The sequence below is a fragment of the Bison bison genome, unplaced genomic scaffold (assembly GCF_000754665.1).
Source record: "Bison bison bison isolate TAMUID 2011002044 unplaced genomic scaffold, Bison_UMD1.0 scf7180017864263, whole genome shotgun sequence".
NCBI lineage: Eukaryota > Metazoa > Chordata > Mammalia > Artiodactyla > Bovidae > Bison > Bison bison.
Window position 1 is genome coordinate 1,069,900 of NW_011494835.1, and position 16,137 is coordinate 1,086,036.

Consider the following 16,137-nt stretch of genomic DNA (forward strand, 5'->3'; position numbering starts at 1 on the left):
CTATGGTTTTTCCTGTGGTCATGTATGGATGTGACAGTTGGACTGTGAAGAAGGCTGAGCACCAAAGAACTGAGGCTTTTGAACTGTGGTGTTGGAGAAGACTCTTGAGAGTCCCTTGGACTGCATGGAGATCCAACTAGTCCATTCTGAAGATCAGTCCTGGGTATTCATTGGAGGGAATGATGCTAAAGCTGAAGCTCCAATACTTTGGCCACCTCACGCGAAGAGTTGACTCACTGGAAAAGACTCTGATGCTGGGAAGGATTGGGGGCAGGAGAAGAAGGGGACGACAGAGGGTGAGATGGCTGGATGGCATCACCGACTTGGTGGACATGAGTTTGAGTAAACTCCGGGAGTTGGTGATGGACAGGGAGGCCTGGCGTGCTGCGATTCATGGAGTCACAAAGAGTCGGACACGACTGAGCGACTGAACTGAACTGAACTGAAGTCTTACCTCTCTCAGATACAGTCTAAAATCTCATTAGTGAGTCAGAACTTTTCCTTTAAGGAGTTTAAGCCAAGTAAGTTTTCCTAGTATGTACCTTTTTTGTCTGAAGAATTTGTGCTTTATTTAGACCAGATTTAAAGTAAGATTTTTTGAAAACTAAATTAATACATACTTTTTCAAAAGAAATGATCTTCTTTTCTTATTTAAGTATACTTAAAACTTTTTAGTGTTCCTGAAGGATTAGTATAAAGTTCAAACACTTCAAAACACCAGGAGTATATAGGTGGCCTATTCTTGAATTCATAATACAATTTCTCCTCTTCCTTCTCTTGGGATTTATTGGTGATCTGTCTGTTATAGTTCTACCATATTGTTTTGCTGTTTTACAGATTGAAGTGGATATTCCTCGTTGTCATCAGTATGATGAGCTGTTATCCTCACCAGAAGGTCATGCAAAATTTCGGCGTGTCTTAAAAGCCTGGGTCGTGTCCCATCCTGATCTTGTGTATTGGCAAGGTAACTTTTTCCCCCAATTACTAAGACTTTCTGAAGTGTTAGGAATGTTGCATGACTGATAATTTTTAAAATCAAAACAAACTATCAAATTATCTTTGGCTTTAAGAAAAGTCAATACTAAGCTATGCTCCATTTTTTGAGATGTTTATATGAGAACTTTTTTTTAAAACTTTGTCTAAATGTCTAGTGAATATCATTTAAATGCATGACATTTAATGAAACAACTTGTCATCATGTTGATTAGCAAAGTATAAAGAATATTTTATACTAGTATAGTCTTTGTGAATACATTTTTAATCCTTGATGCAAATAATAAAATAATTTTGTACTGTAAATAATTTGGGGATAGTTTATATTCTTGACATTTAATGATTTACAGCTTTTGCTTAACAGATTAGGGTATTATGAGGTTATTAGGAATTGGGGAATATATAAATCACCCTGAAGTTCTCATTTTTTCTCTTTTTAAAAAATATCTGTAATGCCCTATCTCCTTGATTTTTACCTTTTCTCATTATTCTTTTTGCTGTCATTGATAAATTCATGAGTGAGAAATCCATTCCACCTAGTGCTATTTTTTAATTTGTCGTTATGAATAGTAATCTTTGTATTTCAATTCTATGTCTATTTCTGGCCAAACATGAAAATAAAGCTATTTTTTTTCTAGCTCTATTCATTTTAGAGTTCCATGTCTCCCTAACAGTTACAGATACAATAAAAGAAATATCATGTATTTATATTTTACTTTACAATTTTTTAAATAATTTTTTTTCATCTAATGAACATGTAAGAAGAGAAACATGTAAGAAAAATTTTCATCTCTTTGACAAGGAAACCTCTTTGGAGTTAAGTGATTGCCAAAATCACACAGACAGAGACTGTATTCAACCCTTCTATCATTTGTACATTTTTCTGTTACTGTATTTCTCTCTTCAACTTATAATAACCTATTGATAATAATGGTTGATTTATATTGGATATTTACTATATGCTAATTACCATCTGTTACTCCTCACAATAATCCATAACATATTTCTGGATCAAATGTATAATACTGAATCTATATGAAAGTAATGCAGAGATCTGAATAAGGTATGTATCTACAATTCTGCTGGATTATGTTTAATTTTTTCCTCAATCTCTCTCCATCAGGTCTTGACTCACTTTGTGCTCCATTTCTATATTTAAATTTCAATAATGAAGGTAAGCCTATTTATCATTTAAATAATTATTGTGTTTATTGTTCTAAAATATTTTACTCAAACATGATATCTTGCTCTCTTCCTAGTAGAGCCTGTAAATTTCTGTGAAATAATCTGTTGTGACTCATTTTAGAGGATGTGAAGAATTAATTTATTTCTGGGAGTTTTTAGCGGTAACTAGAGATTTAGAGCAGAGAAGGCAATGGCACCTCACTCCAGCACTCTCACCTGGAAAATCCCATGGACGGAGGAGCCTTGTAGGCTGCAGTCCATGGGGTCACGAAGAGTCGGACATGACTGAGCAACTTCACTTTTCACTTTCATGCATTGGAGAAGGAAGTGGCAACCCACTCCAATGTTCTTGCCTGGAGAATCCCAGGGACGAGGGAGCCTGGTGGGCTGCCGTCTATGGGGTCGCACAGAGTCAGACACGACTGAAGTGACAGCAGCAGCAGCAGAGATTTAGAGAGAACCTGATGGATTATTCTAAATGCATTCATCTACTTTGGTGACCATTTTTATGAAACTTTGGAGAAAATTCTTTCCTCCAAAGAAGACTGTTTTAGAGATTAGTTTTCATTTATATGTACTTTGTAAATGATTTGTAAGGAAAACAGTATTGATCTTGCATCCTCCAGAGTCTTTTATTTCAACTACTACTTCCTTTTTTTTAAACCACTACTTCCTTAATGAAGACTTTTCTTACCCTCTTGCAACTTGTATTTCCAGAAATTTATCTTCTGTATGTTTCATATCACAGTTACTTATATACTAATATAAATATATACTGAAGGACAGGGAAGCCTGGCATGCTTCATTCCATGGTGTCACAAGGAGTTGGACACAAGTTGGCAACTGGACAACAATATACTAATACAGTAACCCTTCTTTTGGTTAGTGGATTTTTTTTTAATGACAAGGGTTTTTGTTTTGTTTTTTCTGTCCCCTGATATAATTCCTTTTTTATAGTAGGTATTTAGATAAATATGTAAATATTTATTATGAATATCCTGTAGCATGAATCCTTAGAAACCTTAATCTCAGAATCTCCATCTCTTCAAATTCTGTTTCATATCAGAATGCATAGATTCCTGGAATTGAGTTCTGGTCGGACAGGACTGAGCGACTTCACTTTCACTGTTCACTTTCATGCATTGGAGAAGGAAATGGCAACTCACTCCAGTGTTCTTGCCTGGAGAATCCCAGGGACGGGGGAGCCTGGTGGGCTGCCGTCTATGGGGTCGCACAGAGTCGGACACGACTGAAGCGACTTAGCAGCAGCAGTAGCAGCAGCAGCATAATCCCAGAGAACTAAAATTTCACCATTTGAATGCTTTTTAAAAATGCCTGTTCTCTGGTCTTACATTGAGATCTTTAATCCATTTTGAGTTTATTTTTGTATATGGTGTTAGAAAGTGTTCTAGTTTCATTCTTTTACAAGTGGTTGACCAGATTTCCCAGCACCACTTGTTAAAGAGATTGTCTTTAGTCCATTGTATATTCTTGCCTCCTTTGTCAAAGATAAGGTGTCCATATGTGCGTGGATTTATCTCTGGGCTTTCTATTTTGTTCCATTGATCTATATTTCTGTCTTTGTGCCAGTACCATACTGTCTTGATAACTGTGGCTTTGTAGTAGAGCCTGAAGTCAGGTAGGTTGATTCCTCCAGTTCCATTTTTCTTTCTCAAGATCGCTTTGGCTATTCGAGGTTTTTTGTATTTCCATACAAATTGTGAAATTATTTGTTCTAGCTCTGTGAAGAATACTGTTGGTAGCTTGATAGGGATTGTATTGAATCTATAAATTGCTTTGGGTAGTATACTCATTTTCACTATATTGATTCTTCCAATCCATGAACATGGTATATTTCTCCATCTATTAGTGTCCTCTTTGATTTCTTTCACCAGTGTTTTGTAGTTTTCTATATATAGGTCTTTAGTTTCTTTAGGTAGATATATTCCTAAGTATTTTATTCTTTTCGTTGCAATGGTGAATGGAATTGTTTCCTTGGTGGGAATGCAAACTAGTACAGCCACTATGGAGAACAGTGTGGAGATTCCTTAAAAAACTGGAAATAGAACTGCCTTATGATCCAGCAATCCCACTGCTGGGCATACACACTGAGGAAACCAGAAGGGAAAGAGACACGTGTACCCCAGTGTTCATCGCAGCACTGTTTATAATAGCCAGGACATGGAAGCAACCTAGATGTCCATCAGCAGATGAATGGATAAGAAAGCTGTGGTACATATACACAATGGAGTATTACTCAGCCATTAAAAAGAATACATTTGAATCAGTTCTAATGAGGTGGATGAAACTGGAGCCTATTATACAGAGTGAAGGAAAAACACCAGTACAGTATACTAACGCATATATATGGAATTTAGAAAGATGGTAACGATAACCCTGTATACGAGACAGCAAAAGAGACACTGATGTATAGAACAGGCTTATGGACTCTGTGGGAGAGGGAGAGGGTGGGAAGATTTGGGAGAATGGCATTGAAACATGTGAAATGTCATGTATGAAACGAGATGCCAGTCCAGGTTCAATGCACGATGCTGGATGCTTGGGGCTGGTGCACTGGGACGACCCAGAGGGATGGTATGGGGAGGGAGGAGGGAGGAGGGTTCAGGATGGGGAACACATGAGAAATAAAGGAATAAAAAAAAATAAAAAAAGAAAAAAAAAATGAAGAAAAAAAAATGCCTGTTCTCTAGTATTACTTTTTAATCTAGATAAGAGGCCTGGCTGTGTTTATTTAAGCATAGTTCATTATGATACATATTGATTTAAGAATGGCATCTGTATTTGGTCTATATTTGAAAGAGCAATTATTACTAGTGTTTTTAAATCCAATGTTCTCAGACTCTTTGCATCAGTAAAAATTATGGACATTGAAGTTTATGTAGCACAATAATGATTATTATGTTTAGGGATTTTAAAATGCATAAAGTTCTGGTAATAAAGATTTTCTTGTAGGATAACGATTTCTGCAGTATATATATATATTTTTTTTTTTTCTGATTTTTTGGTGTTGGTTGTTTTTTCCTTTTGCTGCTGCTATAGTAGTTTGAAATTGAAAAGGTACTGGAGTGGTTATCTCTTGTTGTGCACAATATTTTCTGTAGGGTTTTTCCCCATATAATTTTGTGCTTCCATCAGTTATTAAGTAATTCTTGGAATGTGTGCTGAGTGAGTGAATGACTGCTGATCTTTTACCTCATTAACTAATTTGTTATATTTGCCATACTCTTTTTTAGCTCTGGCTTATGCCTGTATGTCTGCTTTTATCCCCAAATACCTGTACAACTTCTTCTTGAAAGACAACTCACATGTAATACAAGGTAAGGAAATGTTTCTTTGCCTTTTTATAGGGAAAGTTATTATGTCAAAAGTGATCAATACTAGTTAAATTTATGGTTTTCACCCAACAAAATATGGTGACAGTTTATCACTAAAACACATGAAGAAATAATTAAGTTTAATCTTTTCTCCCAGTCCACAAAAAATTACGGTGTTTTCTAATAATTGTTTAATATCTAATCTGAGTTTGGTTCAAATTCAGGTGTGCCAGTTTAAGAAAATAAAAGTCCAGCTGTTTGTCTCTGTCACAATTAACATTGATTACAAAAAGCTTTGCCATGGAGCAAGCCTACTAGGAATTAATAAAAATGTAGTGTGACCAATAATAATAAAATTTTCAAAGTATGTAATAAAAAAGCTATGCTGTAGGAGAGGATTAAGAATTTTAATATGATCTTATTAGAAGGGATAAAGAGTATTCATTTTATATCTCATTGCAAAAATTTCTGAAAATACAAAGTTTCGTTAAAACAGAAAATTTATATGAGACATGATTGTGTGGAAAAGAACACCATTAAACCTCACTTGAAATTTGAGTGGAAATTTCATAAAAATCTTGAATTTTTTTTTTTAATGACATTTACCCCAGATGGTACAGTGTTAAAGAATCTGTCTGCCATTGCAGGAGTATCAGGAGACATGGATTCTGTCCTTAGGTCAGGAAGATCCCATGGAGTAGGAAATGGCAATCTACTACAGTATTCTTGCCTGGAAAATTCCATGGACAAAGGAGCCTTGCAGGCTGCAGTTCGTGGGGTCACAAAGATTCAGATGCAACTGAGTGACTGAACACACACATGCACACCTACATAGGTCACCTATCAGAAAATACTATTTTGGGAGATATTTTATCTCTTGATGGGAATTTTCATTATTAGAAACCAAAATTAGAGTGTTTTATGAACATTTAAAAGATTCAGTAGTAAATCCATGGAATCTGTTGTTGTAATTTTATTACTAGTTTGTTTTTCAGTAGCTTCTCTTAAATTCTCTTAGGTTGGTTTACAGATCAAAAGACATATGCATTTCAATTTGTTTCGTTTGTGCTAAGGAACCGTTCAATGCATTTTTGAAATAACTTGAAATTTGACATAGTGCTGATAGGACAGTGCTGGTATCATCAGTTCTGCCATATCTTTTCCTTTAAAGAAATGTTTCTGTATGTAACAAGCATACTGTATCTCATTCTAAAGCCTATCCTGAGCAACCAAAACTTATGCCAGCCTTATAGTGTATATTTACATATATGAAATAATATATGGTATATAACAATATGCAAAATAATTATATCTACCTATTTTTGTGTGTATTATATATACACGTTTGTGTGTGTGTGTGTATTCTTTTTTTTTTTTTTTGGACGTGAACTTGAGCAAACTCCAGGAGATGGTGAGGGACAGGGAAGCCTAGCGTGCTGTAGTTCATGGGGTCACGAAGAGTTGGACACAACTTGGCGACTGAACAACAGCAACATATGTGCAGTTATAATACATGCATAAATCCAACCATCAATGTTTGGCAGAACACAAGGAAAATGTTTTCATGATGGATTAGGTTTCTTCAGTAGATTCTTAATCAGCCACGTAGTTCACCATAGTAGTTATCTTCTGTCAGGCTCAAATAAGAAAGACATTTAATAAACTGGAGCATAGCTGTGGAGAATTGCTTGAGGTGTGACTTTCTGGTTTAAAATAAAGTGTGTGTGCATGCTTAGTCGCTTCTGTCGTGTCCAACTCTCTGAGACCATATGGTCCATGGCCTGACAGGCTCCTCTGTCCATGGGATTCTCCAGGAAAAAATACTAGAGTGGGTTGTCATTCTTTCCCCATTTTATTAATAAAAGTTAATGATCATATGCTTTCATCAACATAAGTTGAATGCATATGATTGTTGATGTAGCATACCTCTGGCTTCTAGGTAAATTGGGACGATAAACATACCATCCCTAACTGGAAAGAGAAAAAATGAAGTTAAAAGTTAAATCCAGAAGTTCCCCTTTGGGATCTGTCCTGGATCTTCACTTTACTGCAACAAATTTCTATATCTGTATATGTAAATAAATTTGAGGTGTAATTATTCTATATGTGACAGTGTTATTCCTTATTTAAGTATCTGTTTACAGTTTCTGAAAAAATGATAAATGTGAGACAGGTTTAATATCACTAGAGAAAATAATTTGTTGAATTTAATAGGGAAAAAGTCATTCATCATTTGAATAATTTGTGATTCAGGAAATGAACTGACAGTTCTAAAGGTAGAAAATAAGTGGTGACATAGCTTTTAACAAAAAGCTTTTCTTGTTTAATAATTAGCCATAAGTGATTGAAGTAGTAACAAAACAGAAAATTATTTAATAAAGTGTGTTTTCTTCGTGGAGAAACTAAATCTAATTCAAAGTGTAAATAAAACTAATTTATGTGGATTTAATGTCTTTATTTGATGTACTATGTAAAAACAATGATTGTTTTAAACTTTATTGTCATTTCAGAGTATCTGACTGTGTTCTCTCAGATGATTGCATTTCATGATCCAGAGCTAAGCAATCATCTCAATGAGATTGGATTTATTCCAGATGTGAGTACTTGGTGCATTAATAAGAAATGATGTAAAAAAAAAAAAAAGCAGAAATTGGCAACACAACAGAATAAAACTGTTTTTAAAGTTTTGTTGTCATAAGAAGTCCATCTATCTAAAGTTTCTGCTACTAACTATAGACTTTTATTATAAAGTTTATATGGTTACGTTCCATGTCTTCACTTAGTAAAGGGAAGTATCTTGTTTTTCTTGATACTATCAAATTAATTTGAAAAACCTGTTAGTGGAGTGTTGTGTTGTGCTGTCAGCAGTTTTCACTTGGATTTTATGATATTCAGGCTTGTTTTTGAAGAAGTAGGAAATTGGAACTTAGTTACTTCTTAAGTATTAATAGCTGCTTCTGTGTTTTGTTTGAGATATGACTTGGAAGCTTTGCCAGATTTGGGCTTACTTCATTAGCTTCTCAGGTTCCTTATCAAACCAAAAGTCAGAGCTGACTCTTGGTAGTCAGAGTGTAGCTTAGCCTGTTACTCACATGTAGCTTGTGGCATGGAGTCAAACCTCTTTTAAAAGACAGAGTACAATGTCATAGGTTTTTGTAAAACTAAAAAAAATTTCTTTTTGCGTTAGAAATCTCATTTTTTCATCTTAACCTTCTTTGTTTCCTGATCATACTGAAATGGAGAACTGAGTTCTATTCACAGAGTCGAAGAATACCTTTCCTTTTAAGGCTTATATCCACAAAACAGTATGTTTATGGTAAGATTAGGAGTGAAAATGTTTATGTTAACACTGAAAATTCAGTTAAAGTGTTAACACTTAAACAGTATAAATACTTGCAGGGTGATTTGAAGTTTAAAACTACTTTCATAAACATTTCATTTGATACTCAAGTCAAATATGTAAGGTGTATGAAGCAAGTAATTTCATCATTGAATAGGTAAGAAATTTAATGTTTGAGAAGGTAATAAAACTAAATCTCAGGACATAAAATTTTAACATATCATTGACAACTCTCTGTCTAGTTCATCTTTCAGGGGGAGAACAAAGACAAAACATATGTGTACTAATTCTAGTTCACTGCTCTGTGTGTTGTGCTGTAACTCTGTGGTGTGATCATCAGGCCTAAAGTAACCATCCTTAATATCCAGTGGAATTTGCTTCTAGGCCTGTGGAGAAATACCTTTTAGTGGAGTACATGGCTTATTCAATGAGGGCTCCAAAGTGTATACACATATTATAAAACAAACAAAATAAGATCAAACCCTACAATTATGTATGGAGATGAAAAATTATTTAAAAATTAACCAATATAGATATATATTATCATATTAAGTATTTATTTCTATATACCTCTGCCTTTCTTGCTTCACATTATAAATGTGATATATATTATATATAGACAGTTCAGTTCAGTTCAGTTCAGTTGCTCAGTTGTGTCCGACTCTTTGCGACCCCATGAATTGCAGCACGCCAGGCCTCCCTGTCCATCACCATCTCCCCGAGTTCACTCAAACTCACGTCCATCATGTTGGTGATGCCATCCAGCCATCTCCTTCTCTGTCGTCCCCTTTTCCTCCTGCCCCCAATCCCTCCCAGCATCAGAGTCTTTTCCAATGAGTCAACTCTTCACAACAGGTGGCCAAAGTACTGGAGTTTCAGCTTTAGCATCGTTCCTTCCAAAGAACACCCAGGGCTGATCTCCTTTAGAATAGACTGGTTGGATCTCCTTGCAGTCCAAGGGACTCTCAAGAGTCTCCAAAACCACAGTTCAAAAGCATCAATTCTTTGGCGTTCAGCTTTCTTCACAGTCCAACTCTCGCATCCATACATGACCACTGGAAAAACCATAGCAATACTAGATTAAATCTTATGGCTGGAATTGAAGAAATTACAGAGGAACTGATTGCCTAATTAGTAGTGGTGTTAGATTTCTGAGGGAAAAATACTAAGCTGTAGACATAAAAAAAAGGATTTCTTTTCAAAATATTCCCTTGAAAGCACCACTGACCACTTGTGACAAAAACAGAAACCTATATTAATTTAGTTATACAGGTGGCACTAGAGGTAAAGAATCCACCTGCCAGTGCAAGAGAGGTAAGAGACATCGGTTTGATCCCTGGGTTGGGAAGATCCCCTGGAGGAGGGAATGGCCTGGGAAATCCCATGGACAGAGGAGCCTGGCGAGCTATAGCCCATGCGACCACAAAGAGTTGGACACAACTGAGCAATATACAAAAATATGTATGAAATTATAAAGAGAGTCTGATAAAATCCTTAGATATATTCTTGAACATAGGTAGAATTTAAAAATCACATATGGAAAAATAGTTTATCTTAGTTAATCAGAATAATTAAACTCTGAAGAATGTGGTATATGAGAAGAGGCAAGCAAAAAACAGTATTATTAAAAAAATAATAATTTAAACATAATTTAACTGCTTACTGTGCACCAATTACTGCTCTGACCCTCTTTTAGCATGCATCTAATCTTCACAAGTTTGAAATCTAATTAAACAATGACTGTTAAATATTTATGCATAATATCGATTTGGGAAAGGCTAATAGCATGGCAGAAATAAAAGTCTAGATAATAACATGAAAGGTAAGAGTCATTGGGATTTCAACTTAAAACCTTTCTAATGATTTTGCATCATGTGAGGGGAAATTTAATGTGCTCTTTATAATATAGACATCAAGTCAGGGATCCTTTCACATCTTGGATTTGATTTTACCCTACTTAAATCTAATAAATGAACCTCTTACTGTTTCATGGATACTGGTAGAAAATCCAAGACTCCTTTGTCAGTGATAAAGGGCTTTCTCATTCACAGCACAGCTAGCAGTGTGAGCATTGGCATATTTCTTTTTATTTCCCTGGGGCTTCCCTGGTGGCTCAGTGGTAAAAAATCTGCCTACAATGCAGGAGCCTCTAGAGACTTCTGTGGGTTCCATCCCTAGGTCTGGAAGATCCCCTGGAGGAGGGCATGGCAACCCATTCTTGCCTGGAGAATCCCATGCACAGAGGAGCCTGGTGGGCTAAAATTCCATAGCCTTGCAGAGCTGGACAGGATTGAAACAACTTAGCACACAAGCATCCACTTGATTTCCCTTGTTGCCAAGTCCCATAGAGATAACCCAGAAGATCCAGATGCTTCCTCCAGATGCTGTGGATTGCACTACAGAGGGGAATCTTTATTACTAATTATTTAATAATTCAGTAATTTTTATCAGTTCAGTTCAGTTTAGTCACTCAGTTGTGGCCAGCTCTTTGCGACCCCCATGGACTGTAGCATGCTAGGCTTCCCTGACCAACTCCCGGAGCTTGCTCAGACTCATGTCAATTGCATCAGTGATGCCATCCAACCATCTCATCCTCTGTCATCCCCTTCTCCTCCTGCCTTCAGTCTTTCCCAGCATCAGGGTCTTTTCCAATGAGTCAGTTCTTCGCATCAGGTGGCCAAAGTTTTGGAGCTTCAGCAGCAGTCCTTCCAATGAATATTTAGGACTGATTTCCTTCAGGATTGACTGACTTGATCTCCTTGCAGTCCAAGGGACTCTCAAGAGTCTTCTCCAACACCACAGTTCAAAAGCATTAATTCTTTGGTGCTCAGCTTTCTGCATTGTCCAACTCTCACATCCATACATAACTACTGCAAAAACCATAGCTTTGACTAGATGGACCTTTATTGGCAAAGTAATGTCTCTGCTTTCTAATAATGCTGTCTAGATTTGTTATAGCTTTTCTTCCAAGGAGCAAGCGTCTTTTAATTTCATGGCTGCAGTCACCATCTGCAGTGATTTTGGAGCCTAAGAAAATAAAGTCTGTCCCTGTTTCCATTGTTTCCCCATCTATTTGCCATGAAGTGATGCAACCAGATGCCATGATCTTTGTTTTTTGAATGTTGAGTTTTAGGCCAGTTTTTTCAATCTTCTCATTTACTTTCATCAAGAGGCTCTTTAGTTCCTCTTCGCTTTCTGCTATGAGTGCTGTCATCTGCATATCTGAGGTTATTGATATTTCTCTCAGCAATCTTGATTCCAGCTTGTGCTTCATCCAGCCCAGCATTTCTCATGATTTACTCTACATATAAGTTAAATAAGCAGGGTGACAATATACAGTAATGACATACTCCTTTCCCAATTTGGAACCAGTCCGTTGTTCCATGTCCAGTTCTAACTGTTGCTTCCTGACCTGCATACAGATTTCTCAGGAGGCAGGTCAGGTGGTCTGGTGTTCCTATCTCTTGAAGAATTTTCCACAGTTTATTGTTATCTACACAGTCAAAGGCTTTAGCATAGTCAATAAAGCAGATGTTTTTCTGGAACTCTCTTGCTATTTCTGTGATCCTGCGGATGTTGGCAATTTGATCTCTGGTTCCTCTTCCTTTTCTAAATCCAGCTTGAACATCTGGAAGTTCTTGGTTCATGTATTGTTGGAGCCTGGCTTGGAGAATTTTGAGCAATACTCTGCTTGCATGTGAGATGAGTGCAATTGTACCGTAGTTTGAACATTCTTTGCATTACCTTTCTTTGGGATTGGAATGAAAACTGACCTTTTCCAATCCTGTGGTCACTGCTGAGTTTTCTAAATTTCCTGACATATTGAGTGCAGCACTTTCAAAGCATCATCTTTTAGGATTTTAAATAGCTCAACTGGAATTCCATCACCTCCACTAGCTTTGTTCATAGTGATGCTCTCTAACATCCACTTGACTTCGCTTTCCAGGATCTCTGGCTCTAGGTAAGTGATTACACCATCATGGTTATCTGGTCATTAAGATTTTTTTTGTATAGTTCTGTGTATTCTTGCCACCTCTGCTTAATATTTTCTGCTTCTGTTAGGTCCATACCATTTCTGTCCTTTATTGTGCCCATCTTTGCATGAAATATTCCCTTGATATCTCTAATTTTCTTGACATGATCTCTAGTCTTTCCCGTTCTATTGTTTTCTGCTATTTCTTTACATTGATCACTGAGGAAGACCTTGTTATCTCTCCTTGCTATTCTTTAGAACTCTCATTCATATGAGTATATCTTTCCTTCTCTCCTTTGCCTTTAGCTTCTCTTCTTTTCTCTGCTATTTGTAAGGCCTTGTCAGACAATCATTTTTCCTACTGCATTTCTTTTTCTTGGGGATGGTTTTGATCACTGCCTCTTGTACAGTGTCACGAACTTCTATCCATAGTTCTTCAGGCACTCTGTCTATCAGATCTAATCCCTTGAATCTATTTGTCACTTCGAATTACATGGACTGTATAGTCCATGGGGTCACAAAGAGTCGGACACGACTGAGTGACTTTCACTTAACTTCAAAACTGTGTAATTGTAAGGGATTTGATTTAGGTTATACCTGAATGGCCAGGTGGTTTTCCCTACTTTCTTCAATTTAAGTCTGAGCTTGCCAATAAGGAGTTCATGATAAGAGCCACAATCAGCTCCCAGTCTTGTTTTTGCTTACTGTATACAGCTTCTCCATCTTCGGCTGCAAAGAATATAATCAGTCTGATTTCGATTTTGACCATCTGGTGATGTCCATGTGTAGAGTCATCTCTTGTGTTGTTGGAAGAGGGTGTTTGCTATAAACAGTGCGTTCTCTTGACAAAACTCTATTAGCCTTTGCCCTGCTTCATTTTGTACTCCAAGGCCAAGCTTGCCTGTTACTCCAGGTATCTCTTGACTTCCTACTTTTGCATTCCAGTCCCCTATGATGAAAATACATCTTTTTTTGGTGTTAGTTCTAGGAAGTCTTGTAGGTCTTCATAGAAACATTCAAATTCAACTCCTTCTGCATTAGTGGTTGGAGCATAGACTTGGATTACTCTGATACTGAATGGTTTGCCCTCGAAACAAGCAAGATCATTCTGTCATTTTTGAGATTGCACCCAAGTACTGCATTTCAGACTCTTTTTTTTAACTATGAGGGCTACTCTATTCCTTCTAAGGGATTCTTGCTCATAGTAGTTAGTAGATATAATAATTTTGACACGAAATCTTTATTTATGCTTCCCTATCTATTATGACCCCCTCCGATAATTACTGGGGTATCTTTGTATAACATCTTGTAAAAGCTTTAATTCTAGTAAGGTAAAGTATTAGTTTTATATATATATGTGTGTGTGTATATACACACATATATATACATATATATATACACATATATATACACACATATATATACACATATATATATGATTAGTCTTATGAGACATTGATTAGTCACGTTGGATGAGGACAATTCCTTGTGGGACGAGCATGTCCAGTATATGACAAATACTGAGCATCCCTAGCCCTTATCCACTGATTACCTGCTAATATCCCCTAATCATTGTGACAATAAAATGCCTACATGTTATTTCTGAAAAATGACTATACATATCTTCAAACATCCTCTAGGGAAGAGTCTGTCTCTATCGAGAATCCTAAAGTTAACAACAGAGAAGTGAAGGAAAAGGAAAAATATCTTAACCTGGAAAAAATTCCATTTTCTATGACTATTCTTCTGTCACAGAGAAAGGGCAAAATGAAAGATTTAACAAAGTTAAAATGTTAATAGGAAGGTTGGTTTTTGGTTTTTGAAATCTTGGTTTGTTTTATTGTGTTTTGTTGGCCTAGTTCTCAGGTGTGTAGATAATATGAAAATGTTGAGACTATTTTTAAATTTGAGTTTGAAAAAAGATTTTATATTTTTAATATAGAGATTATTAACAGTGAATAGTGGTGGAGAGGTGTGATGAAATGGAGAATTTTTCTAATATTTTCATTATTCTGTTAATAATCACATACTTTTAGCTGCATGTTATTAGTTTGTATGTGAAGTCTTTCTTTCTCCTCCCCCACCAGATCATAGCCTTCAGTGTTCTGTCTGTAAGATAATTGTTTAGGTGAATTTCTGTGCCTCCAACAAAACTACAGGCTAGAATTCATCAAGGGCAAGGATGGGCATTTTCGTAATGAGATCCCAAACTGAGTTTCCTGCTGAATAACTAATCTTATTAAAGCAAGCCCTCATTAATCTTCCATCATTAAAATGCAGACTCCTATTGCAGAAAAGATTGTGATTTCTGGCTCCTTTCCATTTGCCGTGGGTCACAGAGCTCTGAATACTGAGTACTGCTGTAGCTTGAAAAGTTGGGAATATTGTGCATTGATGTGTTGCTTTAGATTATATGTATCATGGTAGTTATGCAATTTACATATAAATAGGGTGAGCAATGTGTATTTGGAAAAATTGGGGCCGCAGTGATTTTTATCATTTCTGTCTTGCTATATGTTCCTACTTCTGAAAATATATCCAGCCTTTGAAATGAGAATAAGAAAGTACACTTCTTCATTCTTCAGTTCAGTTCAGTCCAGTCACTGAGTCGTCTCTTTGCAACCCCATGGACTGCAGCACGCCAGGCCTCCCTGTCCATCACCAACTCCCAGAGTTTACTGAAACTCATGTCCATTGAGTTGGTGATGCCATCCAACCATCTCATCCTCTGTCATCCCCTCCTCCTCCTGCCTTCAGTCTTTCCCAGCATCAGGGTCTTTTCCAGTGAGTCAGTTCTTCGCATCAGGTGGCCAAAGTATTGGAGTTTGAGCTTCAGCATCAGTCCTTCCAATGAGTATTCAGGACTAATCTCCTTTAGGATGGACTCATTGGATCTCCTTGCAGTCCAAAGGACTCTCAAGAGTCTTCTCCAACACCACAGTTCAAAAGCATCAATTCTTTAGCACTCAGCTTTCTTTATAGTACAACTCTCACATCCATACAGGACTACTGGAAAAACCATAGCTTTCACTAGATATACCTTGTTTGGCAAAGTAATGTCTCTGCTTTTTAATATGCTGTCTAGGTTGGTCATAACTTTTCTTCCAAGAGCAAACGTCTTTTACTTTCACGGCTGCAATCACCATCGGCAGTGATTTTGGAACCCCTCAAAATATAAAGACTGCCACTGTTTCCCCATCTATTTGCCATGAAGTGATGGGACCAGATGCCATGATCTTAGTTTTCTGAATGTTGAGCTTTAAGCCAACTCTTTCACTCTCCTCTTTCACTTTCATCAAGAGGCTTTTTAG

General features: G+C 36.6%; 1 protein-coding gene across 4 annotated transcripts in view; it reads left to right on the top strand.

Moving 5' to 3' along the window:
* The window catches only part of TBCK (TBC1 domain containing kinase), a 213,329-nt gene that overhangs the window by 82,889 nt on the left and 114,303 nt on the right, over positions 1-16,137 (top strand). For all 4 annotated transcript variants that reach the window (XM_010848238.1, XM_010848237.1, XM_010848239.1 and 1 more), the window contains 4 exons: positions 838-964; positions 2,117-2,167; positions 5,433-5,516; positions 8,024-8,109. In XM_010848238.1, coding sequence (XP_010846540.1) covers positions 838-964; positions 2,117-2,167; positions 5,433-5,516; positions 8,024-8,109 — 348 coding nt within the window. The remainder of the gene's footprint in view (positions 1-837; positions 965-2,116; positions 2,168-5,432; positions 5,517-8,023; positions 8,110-16,137) is intronic.